General features: G+C 49.5%; 1 protein-coding gene across 2 annotated transcripts in view; it reads left to right on the top strand.

Moving 5' to 3' along the window:
• The window catches only part of CACNG2 (calcium voltage-gated channel auxiliary subunit gamma 2), a 141956-nt gene that overhangs the window by 101328 nt on the left and 21398 nt on the right, over positions 1–19230 (top strand). For both annotated transcript variants that reach the window (XM_063603437.1, XM_003821534.6), the window contains one exon: positions 14025–14108. In XM_063603437.1, coding sequence (XP_063459507.1) covers positions 14025–14108 — 84 coding nt within the window. The remainder of the gene's footprint in view (positions 1–14024; positions 14109–19230) is intronic.

The following is a 19230-nucleotide window of genomic DNA, read 5'->3' as shown; positions in this document are numbered from 1 at the left end:
TCATTGCAGCAATACTCACAATAGCCAAAATATGGAAACAATCTAGATGTCCATCAATGGAGGAATGAATAAAGAAACTGTGGTGTTTACATACAATGGAATATTATTTCTGATTCAGCCTTTAAAAAGGGAGAGATCTGTCATTTGCCACAATATGCATGAAACTGGAGGACAATATGCTAAGTGAAATAAGCCAGACACAGGAAGAAAACTATTTAATGACTCCACTCATATGTGGAATCTTTACCAAAAAAAAAAGTCAAATATCAAGTATGTAGAGATAGAGCATAAAACAGTGATTACCAAGATCTCCAAGATCTGGGATGAGAGGGAAGAAATGGAGAGATATAGGTCAAAGGATTCAAAGTAGCAAATATACAGGGTGAACAAGTCCAGAGCTCTAATGTACAACATGGGGACTATTGTTAATAATATTGTATTGTATTCAGGATTTTTGCTAAATGAGATTATAGCTGCTCCTGGCACACAGGGAAAAACTGGGTACTATGTGAGATGATGGATGTGTTAGTTTTTCCACTATAGCAACCATTTTGCTGTACATATGTAATCATACAACATCATGTTGTATACCTTAAAGTATACACAATAAAATGCACTTAAAAAAAAATTTTAGGCCGGGAGCGGTGGTTCATGCCTATAATCTCAGCACTTAGGGAGGCCAGGGCGGGCAGATCACCTGAGGTTGGGAGTTCCAGACCAGCCTGGCCGACATAGTAAAACTCCGTCTCTACCAAAAATACAAAAGTTAGCCAAGCTTGGTGGTGCGTGTCTGTAATTCCAACTACTCAGGAGGCTGAGGCACAAGAGTCGCTTGAACTCGGGAGGCAGAGGTTGCAGTGAGCCAAGATCACACCACTGCACTCCAGCCTTGGCAACAGAGCAAGACTCCATATCAAAAAAAAAAAACCAAATTTAAAAATCAAGCTTTTTTAAAGACTATTTTAACTTGTACAGATTATATTCATTAGGATTAGGCTTGGCTATAAAGTTTCATGCATTTTTTTTGTTTTTTTGGTTTATTTACCTAAAATTAAAAAGATAGGACGGGTGTGGTGGCATGCACCTGTAGTCCCAGCTACTCGGGAGACTGAGGCAGGAGGATCATTTAAGCCCAAGAGTTCGAGGTCACAGTGAGCTATGATCATGCCACTGCACTCCAATCTGGGTGACAAAGCAAGAACCTGTCTCTAAAAAAATTAAAAGTAAGAAAATAAAGATAGTTGATAGTTTATTTCTTTCTCGTTGCACAGCTCTGGAGATAAGTTATCCAAGACTGGTATAACACTCCATGGGAGTGTGGCTCAGATACCCTTTATCTTATTCTACCATCATGCAGCTCTCCATTCTCAAGATTGTCTCATTGACCAAGATGGCGGCTGGAGCTCCTTAGTCCACTTGCCAAGAGGAAAGGACTGAGAAGGGCACATCCCATGCCCTAAAGGCCATTCCTCCCAAGTTGTTCCCATCATTTCCACTCACATCCCATTGGCCAGAACTTTGTCACATGACCACCTCCAGCTGCAAGGGAGGCTGGGAACTAAAGTCTACGTTCTGGGAAGCCATATGTCCAGGCAAAACTTGAAAAGAACAAGATATATTTGGAAACAGCCTCTGTCACAGCAGGGAATAAAGAATAACAATAAAATGAAGAGTGCCTATGCACTCATTACCAAGTTAAAAAATAGAGCATTCCTAGGACATTGAAGCAGTTGTGTGCCCTACCCTATCTCAAGAAAAAATTCTTTTTTTTCTTCTTTGAGACAGGGTCTTCCTCTGTCACACAAACTGGAATGCAGTAGCATGATCATGGCTCACTGCAGCCTCAACCTCCCAGGCTCTAGCAGTCCTCTTGCCTCAGCATCCCGAGTAGCTGGGACTACAGGTGTGCACCACCATGCTTGGCTAATTTTTTATTTTTTTGTAGAGACAGGATTTCGCCATGTTGCCCAGGCTGGGTTGGAACTCCTGGGCTCATGTGATCCTCCCACCTCCACCTCCCAAAGTGCAGGGATTACAGGTGTGAGCCACCACGCCCAGCTGCAAACACTCTTAAACTTGATGTTTATCATTCCCTTGCTTGACTTTACAGTTTTGCCACATACACATGTATTTCTAAATAATCTATAACATGTTTTTAACTTTATGAAAATGGAATCATGCCATATGCATTTTTCTGCAGCTTGATTTTTTCTGTCCAGTGTTATGTTTGTGGAATTCATCTGGGTTGACTTGTGTAGCTGTAATTCACTAACTTTCACTGCTGTACACTACATTACATCAATATACTATGCTATCATTTCTCTGATAATAGAAATCTGGGCTATTCCAAGTTTGTTGTTGTTATAAGCAGTGCTGTTATGAACATTCTCATACATCGTGTGCATGTATGCAAGTGTTTCTTCAACACACATTTCTAAGAAGAATTGCTGAGTTGCGGGCTATACGTATGTTTTGATATATTCAAATAGATTTGGATTGGGGGCAGGGTCTCACTCTGTCACCCAGGCTGGAGTGCAGTGGCATGATCTTGGCTCACTGCAACCTCCGCCTCCCAGGTTCAAGCAATCTCCCACCTCAGCCTCCCGAGTAGCTGGAACTACAGGCGTGTGCCACCACACTTGGCTAATTTTTGTATTTTGGGTACAGACAGGGTTTCACCATGTTGGCCAGGCTGGTCTAGAACTCCTGATCTCAAGTGACCCGCCCACCTTGGCCTCCCAAAGTGCTGGGATTACAGGCGTGAGCCACCGTGCTCGGCCAGATATAGTCAAATAGGTGTCTTTTGTTTGTTCGTTTGTTTGTATTTTTGTTTTTGGGGGGTTGTTTTGTTTTGTTTTTAGACGGATTCTTGCTCTTGTCACCAAGGCTGGAGTACAATGGCACAATCTCGGCTCACTGCAACCTCTGCCTCCTGGGTTCAAGTGATTCTCAGGCCTCAGCCTCCCGAGTAGCTGGGATTACAGGCCCCCGCCACCAAGCCCGGCTAATTTTTGTATTTTTAGTAGAGACCGGGTTTCACCATGTTGGCCAGGCTGGTCTTGAACTCCTGACCTCAGGTGATCTGCCCACCTCGGCCTCCCAACGTGCTGGGATTATTGGCATGAACCATCATGCCTGGCCAGGTATAGTCAAGTAGGTTTTTCATAAGAGAAGTGCAAAAGATCCTGGTGCCCCAGGGATTCTAATATTTGGCATGATGCTCAACTGTTTAGGTGAATGGAAATGTGTAGTACAGTCGCTGGCCACCCACACACACTAACTCATTCATTTATTTATTTGTTCAATAAACTTTTTTCAGGCAGCCATTACCATTAATTAAAAGGCTCACCATCAATGTGATAATGATTTTTCAGGAGAAAAGAGACACACTGCAGTGAAGTGAACCTGTGAATTATAAGACACATCTCAATTTCAGAAACATTGAAATTTGCATGTGAGAGTCTTAGAATCAAGGAAAATATGGTATATTCAGGGAATCCTCTAGAAATTCTACCATTGAGGAGCTTACAGACTTGCAGCTTTTTGTTCCCAAACAACAATACACAAAGAGAATATGACCAAAGCAGCTAAAAGGTGCTTGACAGCCTCGCTACCCAACCCAAAGTGTGGCCCCCCCCACTGGGGCCTGGCAGCGTGGGCACTGCCTGCAAGCTCATGAGAAATACAGAGTCTCAGGCCACTGAGAGTCACCGAATCTGAACCTGGCTTAACGTGATCCCCAGGGGCTTCCCATGCCCATTAAAATGCTGAAAAGCACTGCATAGGAGCGTAGGAGAGGAAAGAGTCTTCCCAGCTAAGGGCAATCAAGAAAGGCCTCCTGAAAGAGGTGTCATTTGAAAGAGAAGAAAAAGAAGGAGGACCTACATTGTTGAGTATCTGTTCTGGGTTAAGAACTGCACTGGGGCCCTTCACTTCTGTTATTTCATCGAGTCTTCAAAGTTAATCCCCTTACCCCCTCGGTGAGGACAGATATTGCCTTCTTACAGCAAAGGAAACTGAGGCACAGAGAGGTCACATAACTTGCTCAAATTCACACAGCTACTAGGTAACAGAGCCAGGCTTAGAAGCCAAATCTTTCTAACTCTGGAGCCCAATCTCCTCCCCCAAATCACATGTGAAGAACTAAAGGGGCCTGGCGCAGTGGGTCATGCCTGTAATCCCAGCACTTTGGGAGGCCGAGGTGGGTGGATTACCTGAGGTCATGAGTTCAAGACCAGCCTGGCCAACATGGCGAAACCCCACCTCTACTAAAAATATAAAAAATTAGCCAGGAGTGATGGCTGATGCCTGTAATCCCAGCTACTTGGGAGGCTGAGGCAGGAGAATTACTTGAACCTGGGAGGCGGAGGTTGCAGTGAGCTGAGATCATGCCATTGCACTCCTGCCTGAGCAACAGAGAGAGACTCTATCTCAAAACAACAACAACAACTAAAGAAGGAACTCTGAGTGGCTGAGGAGGGCGGATCGCTTGAGCCCAGGAGTTCAAGAACAGCCTAGGCAACATGGCGAGACCCCATCTCTACAAAAAAAAATCAAAAATTAGCTGGGCGCATGCCTGTAGTCACAGCTACCCGGGAGGCTGAGGTGGGAGGATCTCTTGAGCCCAGAAGGTCAAGGCTGCAGCGAGCCATGATCACACCCCTGCACTCCAGCCTGGGCAACAGAGCGAGACCCTGTCTCAAAAAAAAGAACTGAAGAGGTAGCTATGGAGACAAGAGCCAGGACAGGATGCAACTGAAAGTTGGATGAGCAATTGTTCATTGTTGTGGTCAGCTCCTGAGTGCTGGGGACTTCAGTGAAGTGGGAGCTCAGAGCCAATGGAAGGAGCAAATTCATGGCAGGCAGGCAGGACAGACCACTTACTTCATCTCACCCTGCCCAGTGCCTAGCACACAGTAGGCATTCGAAACTACCCACTGAGACTGCCCTCTCCCTTCTTGACCCCTAGCTCTTCCTCCCGTCCCTCCTTCCCAAAAAACAAAAAAAGAAAGAAACTACCCACTGAAAGAAAGAATGAACGAACGAGAGAACGATCAAACTCATAGGATGCCACACATTCTGTTGTTGCAAACCATCCAACCGAAGCTGGTGGCTGCGCTGTGCCCCAGGGGGCTGGGGTTCCAGGCAGAAACAAGCCAGGCATGGCCCACCCTCCCTGAGGCCTCCCGAATCCCTGCTGTCAGGGAGGTATTGCCAGGAGAGCAAAAAGCCAGGAGCAGCAAAGGTTGAAAACACAGAGAAAGCTGCTCCCACTAAACCCTTCATTTGCTTCACTTAAAAAATTACTCAGACAGCCTCCTCCCCACGCCTCAGCTCGCTCCACCGTGTCCCCTCCTGGCTCCAGAGCTGCTCTTTCAGCTTCTCTTGAATATGTGGAAAATAAAACAGAGTCTGTTCAGCCCCTAATGACCAGGTTTATGAGGAGCTTATTGTATCTAAAGAAACAAGACAGCAGTTGGTGTGAGATATTAATGTGCTTTTTACAAAGCTGATGAAACCTCCTCTTAAACTACTTAATACCTGCAAGCTGCAATTCCCAGCCTGACATGGTAAACCCCCGGAGCCAGAGCTGTGCCAGCCCACGGCACAGCCCTTGGCCTTTCCGCCTCAGCGGGGCCTGAACTCACTCAGCCTGGCGGTTGGCAGGGCACTGCCACTCTTCTGGGATGGAGGTTCCATGGAGAGTCATGGTTGTTGAGCCCCTTAGCTGAATAACCCTTTATGGTTCATGGTGGGAGAGTCTTCCCTGCATCCCCTTTCCTCTGGAAGCTCAAAGCCAATGCCTGAGGGGGCAGCGGGCAGTGAGACCCCTGCACTCCGCTCCAGCCATCGCCCACCCTCACCCTCACCCTCACCCACCCAGCCCTCTGATGGGACCAGTCCTTTTGCAAATCTCCAATCCCACCAATGTGTCACGTCTTTGTACCAGCTGACTCCTCACACAGGATCACCCTTCATCCAGTGGTGTGCTGGTACATGTTTAACAATCAGCTCCCTGGGTTGGAGGTGGGGAACTTGGTTTGTAGCATTTGCCGTGGGTTCCCATGGTGTGAATACACCTACCACGGCTGATTTCAAACTGCTAACGAGAGCTGGGAAGACACTGGCGATGAGCTCCCCGGAGCAGGGGCGAGCCAGCCCGCACACTGCTGGCTTCGGGCCCTCTCTCAAGTCCTGTTACTCCCAACTCTGCTCTGGGAAACCTTCTCCCACCCCCAGGGACAGTGTGTTCCCTCCTATGTCCCGCACTATCCTGACTGCTCTTGCTAGAAAGCTCTTCTCAACCCTCCACCACTTCCTCATCACGCCTACACACACAGACACATGCACACACATAGACACACACACACACCCATGCACACAGACTCACATACCCATGTACACACAGAGACACACACAAAGACACATGCACACACAGACACATACATGCACACACACACATATGCAGACTTCATCTCACCCTGCCCAGTGAGCACACAGTAGGCATTCAAAACTACCCACATACAGACACAGACACACACAAACACACATGCACACACACACACATGCACACACACCCATGCACACACACACCCATGTACACACAGACACAGACACACACACACCCATGAACACACAGACACACAAACACCCATGCACACACACATGCACACAAACACTGATGTACACACACAGACACACACATCCATGCACACAAGACACACACACACGCACATGCACAGACACACACGCACAGACACACACACCCATGCACGCACAGACATACACACACATGCACACACACCCATGCACACACAGACACACACACGCATGCACACACACAGACACACACACATGCACCCACACAGACAGACACACACACAGACACACACACGGGCACACACAGACCCCTCCCTGCTTCATCAGGCTGACTCCTCCACTTTGTGTCAGCTCAGGCACCTGCTCCTCCTCAGGAGGCCTGTGTCACCCACACACTCCCTTGCCTGGACACGCCTTCCATCTGTGTGCCCCAGACACGCTCCACTCTCCTCTGTCATCACACACATCCTCTACACCACAGCGTGTGTTTTCTGTCTGCCATCATAGACTGCAAGTTCCTTGAGGACAGAAAGTATATTTTTCCCCCTCTGTTCTCAGCAAGTTGCACAGAGCGTGGCATACAATTGGTGCTACATAAATAGCTAAACAATTGTGCTGCCATAAGGCCTCATACCTCCTTCTAATATAGTATGTGAAGGATTGCACTCTAGTAAGTTCTGTACTGTCTGTCTTTGCCCCTAGAATGTGAGCCTGGAAGGCAGAGATGAGATTAGATTTTCCTCTACCATCCCAGTGCCAGGTACTTGGCCCTTAGTCTCTACCACAGGGACAGAGGGTGCCTAGGAATGAAGCTAGTTGGGAGGAAAGTCAGAGATGGAGAGAGGTTCCAGATTTTGGAGCACCTGGATCCATCTGTGCCTGAAGCCATCACAACCCCTGGGGTGGATTACCACCAACCAGAAGGAAATACAATGGAACCCTAGGCTGGCCTTAGGGAAGTGAAATCTCATTCATTTCATCACCACTCACCACTCTCCCCTTACTGGAGTGATGTCTGTTGACGTAGATGTCCTATGAAGTTCAAATTTCACCACTAATGCTTGAGTGCTGCTAGTGCCCCCTCCCCTCCTATACCTCTCCCCAGCACCACTATTAATCAGACTGAATCCAGGGCCCACCGAGCTCCAAGTGCTCCTGGAGACCCTGTGCTCCTCCAGCTGAGCCTCACAGCCTCATGGCCACCAGAGGCGTTGGGACCAATCGCACAGTGACCTGTATCCCAGTTTACCCCATCACTCCTCCCTACTCATCACTTGTCCCTCAGGGCTGTGTGTCCTCTGATCTGGCTGGATCTCTAACTCCCCCGCCCTCCTAAATCCTTGCCATGGCACCTTCTAGAATTTAGGTCACAGTGCCAGCAGAATCCCCCCATTCTGTCCTTGCTCTAATGGAAATCTGGCTTTCCCCGAAGGACACCACCGCCCCTGCAAGCTCTCACTGTCGAGAGTGTTTTACTGCTCACATCCCAGGCCTCCCTGGGCCTCATCGACATTTCCGGTCCATTTCCCTGCCTCCTCCCTAAACTCCCTGCCTCTGTGAAACACATCCCAGCCTACCTGTCCGACTCCCTCATGGCCGCCGCCATTCAGTCTTTGGGGAGCTGAGAGCTGGCTCACTGCCTTTGCCTCCAATGCTGCTCCCGTTATCATCCTTGCAGATTCCACAACCAGGCAATCAGCCCCTCCAGTCCCTGGCCGTGACCCTTCACTCCAACCTGATGTGCCGGTGCTGCCTCACTGGTTGTTAAATATTGAAATACTGTTGTACCGATCAGTCTTACTATGTCAGGGAAGCTGGCTGGGGGAAGGGGTAGCTCCTGCATTGGGCGGGGCAGAGAGAAGAGAAGGGCTGGGACCAAGGCTCCATCTCCTCTCCTCGCTCCCCAAGGCTGGGTTAAGGACTCAGCTCTGTTCTCAGGTTCTATAAACTCCAAGGCCCGCCCCAAGGATGGGGGCAAGAGAAGAAGAGTCTCCCTACTGGTCCTGACTGGTGGGACTGGGCTGGGCTGGGCGCACACCACTGCCCTGCCAATGAGAGCGTCTACCCCTCTCACAGCCTCCCACTACCTTCCCATTCCCGGCCCTGACCTCCTGGGGCTGCTGGGCACAGAGAGGTCCTCTAGTCGAACCGTAGAGGACAACTTAGGAGAAGATTCTGCACTCGCCGAGGTGGAATGACCCTTACTGTAACAGGGAAGCTTGGGGAGCATCTGGTGTGGTTTCCTGTGTCAAAGCATGGTCCAGTCAAGCCATCATTTAGCTCATAACAGCCTCATCATCAAAAGATCACACCACTCATTTCTAAAAACCAATCGGTGATTTGGGGCTTATTAGAATAATTTGATGAATCATTTGCACTTCAAATTTTAACCGGGTAGGCAGTTTCTTAATATATACTCGATGTATATAGAAAATAACAGCGAACGTTGTAGTTTTGCCTTATCTATTAATTTGTGCGACCTTTCCAGTGCATACTTGAAGATCATCCCTACCTCCGCCTGCCCCAAGCCACCTCATTCGGGGTCTTACCCTTGCCCTTGGCATTTCCAATATCCACACCCCCTCCACTCTCTGTCTTTTGCATCCCACTCTCTGGCTACCACGTGCCACCCTTGCAGCTCACTCCCATGCACCCCCATTTCAATAATGCTTTGACCCCACCCCAACCCCAGGCTCAAAAGCATTGACTGCCCTCCCCGCTCCACCCCCCACCCCCGCCTTTGCACTGCCTCACTTGCCCTTCAGGTCCTCATTTCCCTGTTTACCCAGCTTAGACTCCATATCCATCCTCATAATCCCTCCCTTTCCACCCTCTCCCTGTTGCACTCACCTCACAAACCTCCTCCTGGTTAGAGGCAACTCTCCAGCTAACTGCACCCACGCCACAAATGTGGCCAGAGAAAACCACAGAATCTCAGAAGTGACCTTCAAGCCACTGACACACACACTTCACAGCCTGGTCCACTGTCTCCCACTCTCGCTTCCCTTCCCCTGTCCTCCCGTCCCCAACCCTTCCTCACTCTCAGTTGATGATCCTGCTTCCCATTTCGTTGGGAAAATAGAAGCAACAGAAGAGAAGTGTTACACCCTCCCACCATGTCTGCCCATCCCCAGCACTGCACCCACGAGCTCTGCTGTCCCTCCTGGCACAGCACCACCCCCCTTGTGCTGTGTCCTGGGCCTCATCTCCTTGCACGGTGCACCTGTATTGCTCCCCCATCTCTGCAGGTCATCCCTTCTGTCCGCCTTTCTTTTACTTTTTTATTTTGATTTTATTTTCAAGACAGAGTCTTGCTCTGTCACCAGACTGGAGTGCAGTGGTGCTATCCTAGCTCACTGCAGCCTCGAACACCTGGGTTCAAGGGATCCTCCTGCCTCAGACTCCCAAGTAAGCTAGGACCACAGACACATACCACCACATCTGGCTAATTTGTTTTTATTTTTTATAGATATAGGGTCTTGCTATGTTGCCCAGGCTGGTCTTGAACTGCTGGGTTCAAGGGATCCTCCTGCCTCAGCTTCCTAAAGCTAAGGCTGAGCCACTGCCACCAGCCCCTCCCTTCTTCCCTCTCTACTAGAACATTCCCACTAGTATCATACAGGCTTTAATATCTCCCCCCTTAGGCCGGGCGCGGTGGCTCACGCCTGTAATCCCAGCACTTTGGGAGGCCGAGGCGGGCGGATCACGAGGTCAGGAGATCGAGACCACGGTGAAACCCCGTCTCTACAAAAAATACAAAAAAAAAAAAAATTAGCCGGGCGTAGTGGCGGGCGCCTGTAGTTCCAGCTACTCTGGAGGCTGAGGCAGGAGAATGGCGTGAACCCGGGAGGCGGAGCTTGCAGTGAGCCGAGATTGTGCCACTGCACTCCAGCCTGGGTGACAGAGCAAGACACCGTCTCAAAAAAAAAAAAAAAAAATCTCCCCCCAACACAGAGCAGCCAGCACTAGCCAGCTAGTGGAGGACACCCCAGTAGCACAGTGCAGGGAGGCAGAAGGAGGTTAGGAGAAAGAGGCAACAGAGGACGTGGTGGGAGCTCAGGCAGCAGGACCAGCATGCATGTGCCACGGTCCTGAGGTAGGAGAGAGCATGGCAGGAGAGAAGGCAGAGATGCACAGGGAGGGAGGAGGTGGGTGGGAGGTGAGGCCAGATGTGGAGGTTGGGGGTCAGGCTTTGTTAGAGATGTTGAGCTTTTCCCCGACAGCACTGGGAAGCTGGAGTGTTTCCGAGCTGGAGGTGGCATGATCAGATCTGCATGTACAAAGGATCACTGTCATAGCTCTGTAGAGAAGGATAAGAGTGGGTGCAAACTGATGAGTGGGGAGGCCACGGCAGCCATCCAGGGAGCAGGGATGGTGGCCTGGTAGTGGGCGGTGCTGTCTCAGAGACATCAGGCAAGTTTGAGACACTGAGGATCTAACACAGACAGGACGCCCTGATGGATGGAGCCTGCAGGGAGGAGGAAGAGATAGATGTCAGCGCTGACCACTAGGCTCAGGCTTACACAAGGGAGCCCTGGAGAAGCACTCGCCAAGCTAACTGGGGCCTCCAGAGTGCCAGGCTAGAGGGAAAGATCAGGAGTTCATGTTCAGTGCCTTTAAAACCTCCACCAGGAGATGTCAAATAGGCAGCTGGATACCCAGGTCCAGGCCTCAAGGAGAGGTCTGGGCCACTGATTATCTCGCACGGCCTCTCTGTTAGCATCTCCTGAACCCTGCTTCTGTGCCAGGCACTGCGCTAGGAGCCAATGGTCCAAGGATGAGTGAAGCCCAGGCTTGCACACAAGGAGCAACTAGGCTCCCCGTAGAATGTGAGCTCCTGTTCCTGCGGGGAACAGGAGTGGGTGTGGCCCACCACGATGCAGCTGGGGCCCTGCTGGGTTAAGCTCTGTCCTCAATTTGTGGGACGCCTCGGGGCATGTCAGTACTGCTCTCTGAGCCTCACTCCTGCACAGATTCTTTATAAAGATGCCTGGCACCGGCTTGCTGAAATATTTGTCAGATTGAATTGAAAGAAAATGAAAGTGCTTCGCAAAGTGCTTTTCAAATACACTGATTTGTAATTTTAACAATAGGGAGAATTTGTTATCCTCTTAGCAGCTGGTATGAAGACTTTTCCCACAGAGAAGGGTGCGTGGTTGGATTAGGAAAACAAGGTACTAGGGAGGGGACAAGGCTTCCTTTTAACACCCCAAGATGCAGGAGGGCAGAGGGACCATGACACGATGGGGGTGGGGACAGCAAAAAGCAGGGAACCCAAAACACTCAGAGAAGACACCTGTCCATGGGACCATTTTCAGTGGCCCTACCAAGCTTCAGTGAAGCGACCAGAAGTCCCGATATGGTCTGGGGAATTGTTTTTCTTGTAGAACTCAAGAAAGTTAGTGAATTTGGTACAGGGATAGCTCATGTGTGAAAGGGAGTTACAGAGATTCCTCTTTTCCATTATATGCAGCATATAATCATAGCCAGAAGTTCCTAAAATGCTTATATTCCTATGTAGTACGTAAGTATCCCTGTATACTATATACCTGTGTACTATTAGGTTGATGCAAAAGTAATTACGGTTTCACTATTACTTTTGATGGCAAAAACCACAGTTGCTTTTGCACCAACCTAATATATAGGTCTATTTTATACACACACACATATATATATATATATGTCTAGGCTGGGCACAGTGGATTATGCCTGTAATCCCAGCACTTTGGGAGGCCAAGGCAGGCAGATCACTTGAAGTCAGGAGTGGGGGACCAGCCTGGCCAATATGGTGAAACCCCATCTCTACTAAAATACAAAAATTAGCTGGGCATGTTGGTATGTGCCTGTAACCCCGGCTACTCAGGAGGCTGACGCAGGAGAATCACTTGAACTTGGGAGTTGGAGGTTGCCGTGAGCCGAGATCATACCACTGCACTCAAGCTTGGGTGACAGAGTGAGACTCCATTTCAGGGAAAAAAAAAAAAAAGGTATATGTAATAATACCGTAAAATTCCTAATTAATATCTATGACACATACTAGAATCTGCCCCTATTTCATAAGACATAGTCTCAGGACTGTAGAAGAAAATCATTGCCAACATGTATTGAGGGCTGTATTAATTAGGTCACACTAGCTACTATGTTGGTGGCTGGACACAGTCAAATTTCATTTCTGTCTCACGTCAATGCCCCCAAGGACTTCCTAAATGTGTCAGGCACTGTTCTGACTACTCAACATGCATCAGCTCAGTGAACCTCCACGACAATCTGCCAGGGAAGAATTCTTGTTATCGCCACTCTCAGGTGAGGACACTGAGTGATGCACAGCTGGACCCAGGCAGTCTGGCTGTGCAACCTGCATCTTACCCACTGTGCATACGCCCCAGCATACACCCAATCTTTCTTCCATTCAGAGAAGGTTAAAGGACATTCACTGTGCCTATGCTGGTGCTGGAGATAAGACAGTGAATGAAACAAAGTCTCTGCTGTCAGGAAGCCGATGCTCTGGTGATTGTAGAGTCTGTGCTACTTATCGGTCTTTAGAAAGGGGGCATTCAAGAGTTCACGTGCTCATCAGTGAACACTGGGGAGGACCTGCCTGTGACACTGTGCTGGGATTTGCCCCAGGCCAGTTCTCACCTTCCCAGCAGGCACCGAGGAAACATTTAGAGTCAAAAGACCCTAGTTTCAGCCCTGATTCCATCATTTCCTAGCCACAAGCACTTGCTCAGATAGTTCAGCCTTTCTGAGCCTCAGTTTCCTCATCTATACAATGAGGATGATAATACCCCCCTCACAGGCCTGTGGTGGAACCAAAATGAGTTGTAGTTCAAAACCCAAAAGTCCAGCCCCCAGGGGGCTCAACTTCCTCCCCACCCCCATATGTATTTCAGAGCGGTTGGCGGCTGGGTTTGGTGAATTCCGTGCGGAATTGCAGATGGGAAAGTGTTTTGCAGGCTCTTCTAAAGGGCTGTGGCAGCATCTGGCAGCACCAGTGCGGGGTGTGTCCCCTTTAGAAAGTGATCTGCTACTTTCTCACATGTAAAATGCAGGGTGACTCCCAGCTATGCTGGGGCACAGAGACGGGCTGAGGAGCATTCATCGGCCTCCTGCGTGGCAGTCCCCAGCTCGGAATCAAACCTCCACTGCTGCCAAGCCTCCGCTAATCCTCAGAAGCTTCAGTGCAGGGACAGAAGGCAGCGTTTTGAAGTCGTCGGCTTTAGATCCTCTCTGCAGTACTGCGGGTGTGTGTGTTGTGATTCACCAGGCAGATGTCCAAACGGACAAAGCGAAACCTTCCTTCAGGGGTGAGGGAGAGGGCTGAGTGAGTTTCCAAAGAGCCAGAAGTTGGGAAGAGGCAGGTGGGCCCTAAGCACCCCCAAAACTATGATGTTTCATGCGCTCCTTCTCCCCTTGTTTTGCAGGGAATTTCAAAGGTCTGTGCAAGCAAATTGATCACTTCCCAGAGGATGCAGATTACGAAGCTGACACAGCAGAATATTTCCTCCGTGAGTGCACACGATTGTTTTTATCTCCCTCCTGGTGGTGGGCCCTGCCCTTCCATCCTTCAGAGTCAAGAACCAGGCCTACCTAGAGGCCCTCATCACAGCAGAGGGCAGGAAAAAGCTAAGCCTCTCTCCTTTCTGGAGTACAGACCTTCATATGTGCTGTTCCCTCTGCCTGCAATGCCCTTCCCTGCCCATCTTTGTCTGGCAAACTCCTACTCAGTCGACCTCCAGGTCTCAGCTAAAACATCACCTTCTCCAGGAAGTCCTTCCTGCATGAGTTCCTAGAGGACGGTACTTTATCATGCTGTAGGGTCCTTGGCTATTTGAGTAACCATCTCCCAACTCTGCTAGGGTATGGACTCACCCTAGCATTCACCATTATATTCTCAGCCCAGTGCTTGGCATGTGATAAGCACTCAGTGAATATTTCTTGAATAATTGGATGAAGTAACCCACCAGGCAGTGCCAGATTGGAACTTCTAATGAAAAAAAAAAAAAAGAGAGAGAGATTTTTTTCTTCCCCCGCAAGTCAAGTAAGTCAAAGTTAAATCCTGATGTAACAGCTGCAATCTTAAATCCACCTGAGACATATTATCAAGAGAAAGCATTCTGAGACTCCAAGGAAATGTCTCAAGTATCAGCAAAAACTAACAAGGCTACCTATTCCCTGAGAAAGGGATTTCCAAGAGAGGGGCTGAGAGTCCTTGAGGCCTGGGACAGCAAAGCCGAAGGTTCTCAGGCCATCTCTTTGGAAGGAGGTTTGCTCTCCTCCCAGGAGCAACCCCGCCTCTGCTCCAGGCCCTGCCACCTCCCCTTCCCAACAGCACAAGGATTGCCATTGCCCTCAGATCACTTTTATGAAGCATGTAGGAGGCATTTTATTATATAGATTGCCCCTGTCTCTTTCAATAATTACTTCTCACATCAAGCCCAGCTCTCAGGTCAGCCTGGAATCTGGTTTCATTGAAAAGCCCGTGGAATGTAAAGTCAGCCAGGCAGCTGGGAAGAAAGAGGGAGGGAACACGATGCAATTTTTAGATTCTTTTTTTTAAAGGAAAAAATATCATACCCTGCTCTTCATTTCCTTTTATGAATTCCTTCAAGACGTTGCTCTTAACTGGAATTCCTAAAAGGCCATTTGGTTGTGGTTACCTGTTACCTGCGACTGTGTCTGGGGTGGGGCTGCAGGAGCCCAGCTGTGCGGTAAACGTGGGTTGAGCTCCTTCTGTGTGCTGGATCCTGTGCTCCGTGCTGGGGAGGCCAAGATGGATGAGGGCCTGCCCCCAAGAAGAGTACAGCCTGGCAGGGAGGGCCCTTGGAAAAACAGCTCAACTTGGGAGACACAGCGTGGCAGAGGTGAGGCCTGAATGTAGAAGGGGGAAGCCAGCAGGCAAAGCCAAGCTCCACACTGGGAGCCACACTCCCGGAGCACAAGGCTCACCAGGTGGAGCTCGAATGATGTCATGCTTTATCTGCTAGGCAGTAAGTGCCTGGGGGCAGGAAACTTGTCTCATTCATTGCTGCCCTTATAACAGCTCAATGAATGCTTTTTGTTAAGAAGAGTTAGAGGATTCTTCAGTGGCAATTCCTAACAACTCAATGCCTCCATTTCCTTGTTTTTAAGAAAGAAGAGCATACATAGAGCATAGAGTATTTGGTTCATTTTGGTGTCCCTGGACAAAAGACTTGGACTCAGATTGGCAACGACAGGATTCTGAAGGTCTGATTTGAGTTGACTTAATCCAACAATATTTTTTCAACACCTGTAACAGGGGTCGGCAAACTTTTTCTGTAAAGAATCAGATGTTGAATATTTTAGGCTTTGTGGGCCATGCAATCTCTGTCCCATTTACCCAACTCTGCTTTTGTGGCCACTGACAATATGGAGGCATATGTGTGGCTGTGTTACAGTGAAACTTAACTTGATTTACACAACCAGGCAGCAGGCTTCATTTGGTATAGTTCGCTGACCGCTGGTCTATAAAATGCTAGTCCTGGGCCGGACAACAAAAATAATTCTTTAAAGCTGGAAGACGCGAGTTTCTATCATTCTCTACGAAGTTCTAACCTGGATCTTGAGAGAAGCTGGAAGATGGGGATGATTTTTCTAGAAGGATCCCCTGCCCCCAGCCCCTACCCCCGCTTCTGATTCAGAAGCTCCTCTGGGGCCTCCCTGGCACCCTGCATGTGTCTACAATTCAACCCCGACCACACTTTGCTGCAATGTCACTGGTTCACACTCGGGATCCCCAAGAGACTATGAGCTTCTTGAAGGCAGAGCTATGTCCCATTCATTTCTGCACCCCAAGCACCCAGAAAAGGCCATGGCAGGGAATTTGACCCAAAAAAGCACTTTGATGACTGAGCAATGAAGTGACTGGGTGGGTGAATATGTGAACACTCAAGTAAATCATGGTCTAATGCCCCGAGATCAATGCAAGCAACAGGCTTCCAGAGGAAAACAGCTGGGCCCCCATTCACCAGAAGTAGGCAGGTGGCTCCCAGAGGTGGGCAGAGCTTAGGCTGAAGGAGGCGGGCTGAGCTGCACCTGGGGTGGACAGGGCCTGAGTCCACTCCTAGTTAAGGTCTGTCAAACCCGTCTGCACCGCTCATCTGCCGCAGGGGAGGCTGTGAGGGGGCAGAAGCAGCTCCTCTCCCTGAGGGCTAGCCATCTGGAGGGAGACCTGCAGACCTAATGTTTATGCTGCATGCTGGAATAGAAGGAATCGTGCGGTGCTGAGGGAACCTGTCCCCTAATCCAGATCAGAGGACGTCCTTCCATAAGAGTTCCCTAGAGAAGGTGGCACCAGAGCCAATTCATTCATTCATTCACTCGAGAGATATTTACTAAGCACTCGCTGAGTGCCAGCACTATTGTCAGTCCTGGGGATCCAAGAGTGAACCAAATAAAGAGGGCCAGTGCCTTCGTGAAGGTTACATCCTAGTGTAAGAAACAAGTAATAAACAAGTGTGAAACACCCTGTCCCTGCCCTCTGCACCCTGAGATAGTTTTGTTGTTGTTGTTGTTGCTGTTTTTGGGATGGAGTATCTTGCTCTTTCATCCAGGCTGGAGTGCAAGTAATGCCAAACCTCTGCTTCCCGGGTTCAAGCGATTCTCCTGCCTCAGCCTCCCGAGTAGCTGGGATTACATGCGTGCGCCACCATGCCTGGCTAATTTTTTTGTATTTTTAGTAAAGACGGGGTTTCACCATGTTAGCCTGGCTGGTCTTAAACTCCTGGCCTCAGGTGATCCGCCTGCCTCAGCCTGCCAAAGTGCTGGGATTACAGGCGTGAGCCACCACACCCGGCCCCAGCTGAGATAGTTTCTGAGTGGTCTGGGAGGGGTTGGAGAGTGGAGAGTGATGGGGGAGGGGCCAGTGGGTCCCGAGGGCATGTCACTTAGATAAGGTGGTCCCAGAGTTTCTCTGAGTAAAGAAAGGGAACCAGGTAAGAAGATTTCTGGGGAAGAGAGTAGCTGATGGAGAGAATAGCAAGAGCAAAGTCCTTAAAGCAGGCACAGAGCATCATGTTTGAGGATCAGAGGGGTAGCTGGTCTTGCAGGAGCCCAGTGCAGGGGTGGAGTGGGGTCCTACAGCGGAGACAGCAGAGGAACCCAGTCATGTGGGCCTGGGACCAGGGGGAGACCTCAGCTCTCATTCTAAGTGTGATGGGAATGACCGATTTAGACACATCGGCCTGGCTGCTGTGGTAGTGACGGTTGGAAACAGAGGCAGGGAGCCCAGGATGGGGGAGGGGGGGGCAACCAGAGTGTAGCCATGGTGATGGTGAGAAGGAAGGAGATGTTTGGGAGACAGAGCTGACAGCAGCAGGGGTGGCCACTGATGGGGCATGGGCCATGGGGCAGGGAACAGATTTCAGGATAGGGACGGAAGTGAAAGGAGAGGGAAGGAGCAGTCAAGCAACTCTTCTTTCTCCCCAAAAAGCAGATTCCAACCCATGTAGAGCATCTCCTAAGGGACTTGGGGCTTGTTTTCCAGGTTCCCAAATAGCTCCTCAATTAATTCTTTTTTTTTTCTTTTTTTTTGAGACGGAATCTTGCTCTGTCACCCAGGCTGGAGTGCAGTGGTGCAATCTTGGCTCACTGCAACCTCTGCCTCCTGGGTTCAAGCAATTCTCCTGCCTCAGCCTCCTGAGTAGCTGGGATTACAGGCACCCGCCACCACATCTGGCTAATTTTTGTATTTTTAGTAGAGACGGGATTTTGCCATGTTGACCAGGTTGGTCTCGAATTCCTGACCTCAGGTGATCTGCCCACCTCAGCCTCCCGAAGTGCTGCGATTATAGGTGTGAGCCACCATGCCCAGCCCTAAATTAATTCTTCCTGGAAAAGCAGAGGTGTGAGCTGGACAGGGCACAATCCATGCCTTCCGGAGTATTCCTAAACCCAAGACCTCTGCAGAATGAGGAACTGGACCAACCTGAGCCACACCAGGAACGCACAACGCTGGGGCCCCTTAAATTTCCTATGAAGTCACAAGGTCCATGAAACAGATGTAGCGTCTTCCTTCACTTGTAAGTGTGAGCAATTCACACACTCCACAGATCTTTCTGGAGTGGGCCCCCCTGTATGCCAGGCCCTCTTTGAGGTACTGAGGTTATGGCCCTCAGGCTACTTGCAGTCTGCAAAAAATGAAACCAGCAGGTGAATGATATAACATGTAGGCTAAGATAAGCCCTATGGGGAAAAAAATCAAGTAGGGACGGGGGATGGGGAATTCTAGAGTAGGGATGGGATCAAGAATGAACAGTGGCCAGGCGTGGTGGCGGGTGCCTGTAATCTCAGCACTTTGGGAGGCCAAGGTGGGCAGATCACCTGAGGTTGGGAGTTCGAGACCAGCCTGACCAACATGGAGAAACCCCATCTCTACTAAAAATACCAAAAAATTTAGCCAGGCGTGGTGGTGCATGCCTGTATTCCCAGCTACTCAGGAGGCTGAGGCAGGAAAATCATTTGAACCCAGGAGGTGAAGGTTGCGGTGAGCTGAGACCATGCCATTGCACTCCAGCCTGGACAACAAGAGCAAAACTCTGTCTCAAAAAAAAAAAAAAGAAAGAAAGAAAGAACAAACAGCAAGTGCAAAGGTCCTGGGTTGGGAGCATG

The sequence above is a fragment of the Pan paniscus genome, chromosome 23 (genome assembly GCF_029289425.2).
Source record: "Pan paniscus chromosome 23, NHGRI_mPanPan1-v2.0_pri, whole genome shotgun sequence".
NCBI lineage: Eukaryota > Metazoa > Chordata > Mammalia > Primates > Hominidae > Pan > Pan paniscus.
This window is presented reverse-complemented; position numbering and strand designations above follow the sequence as displayed.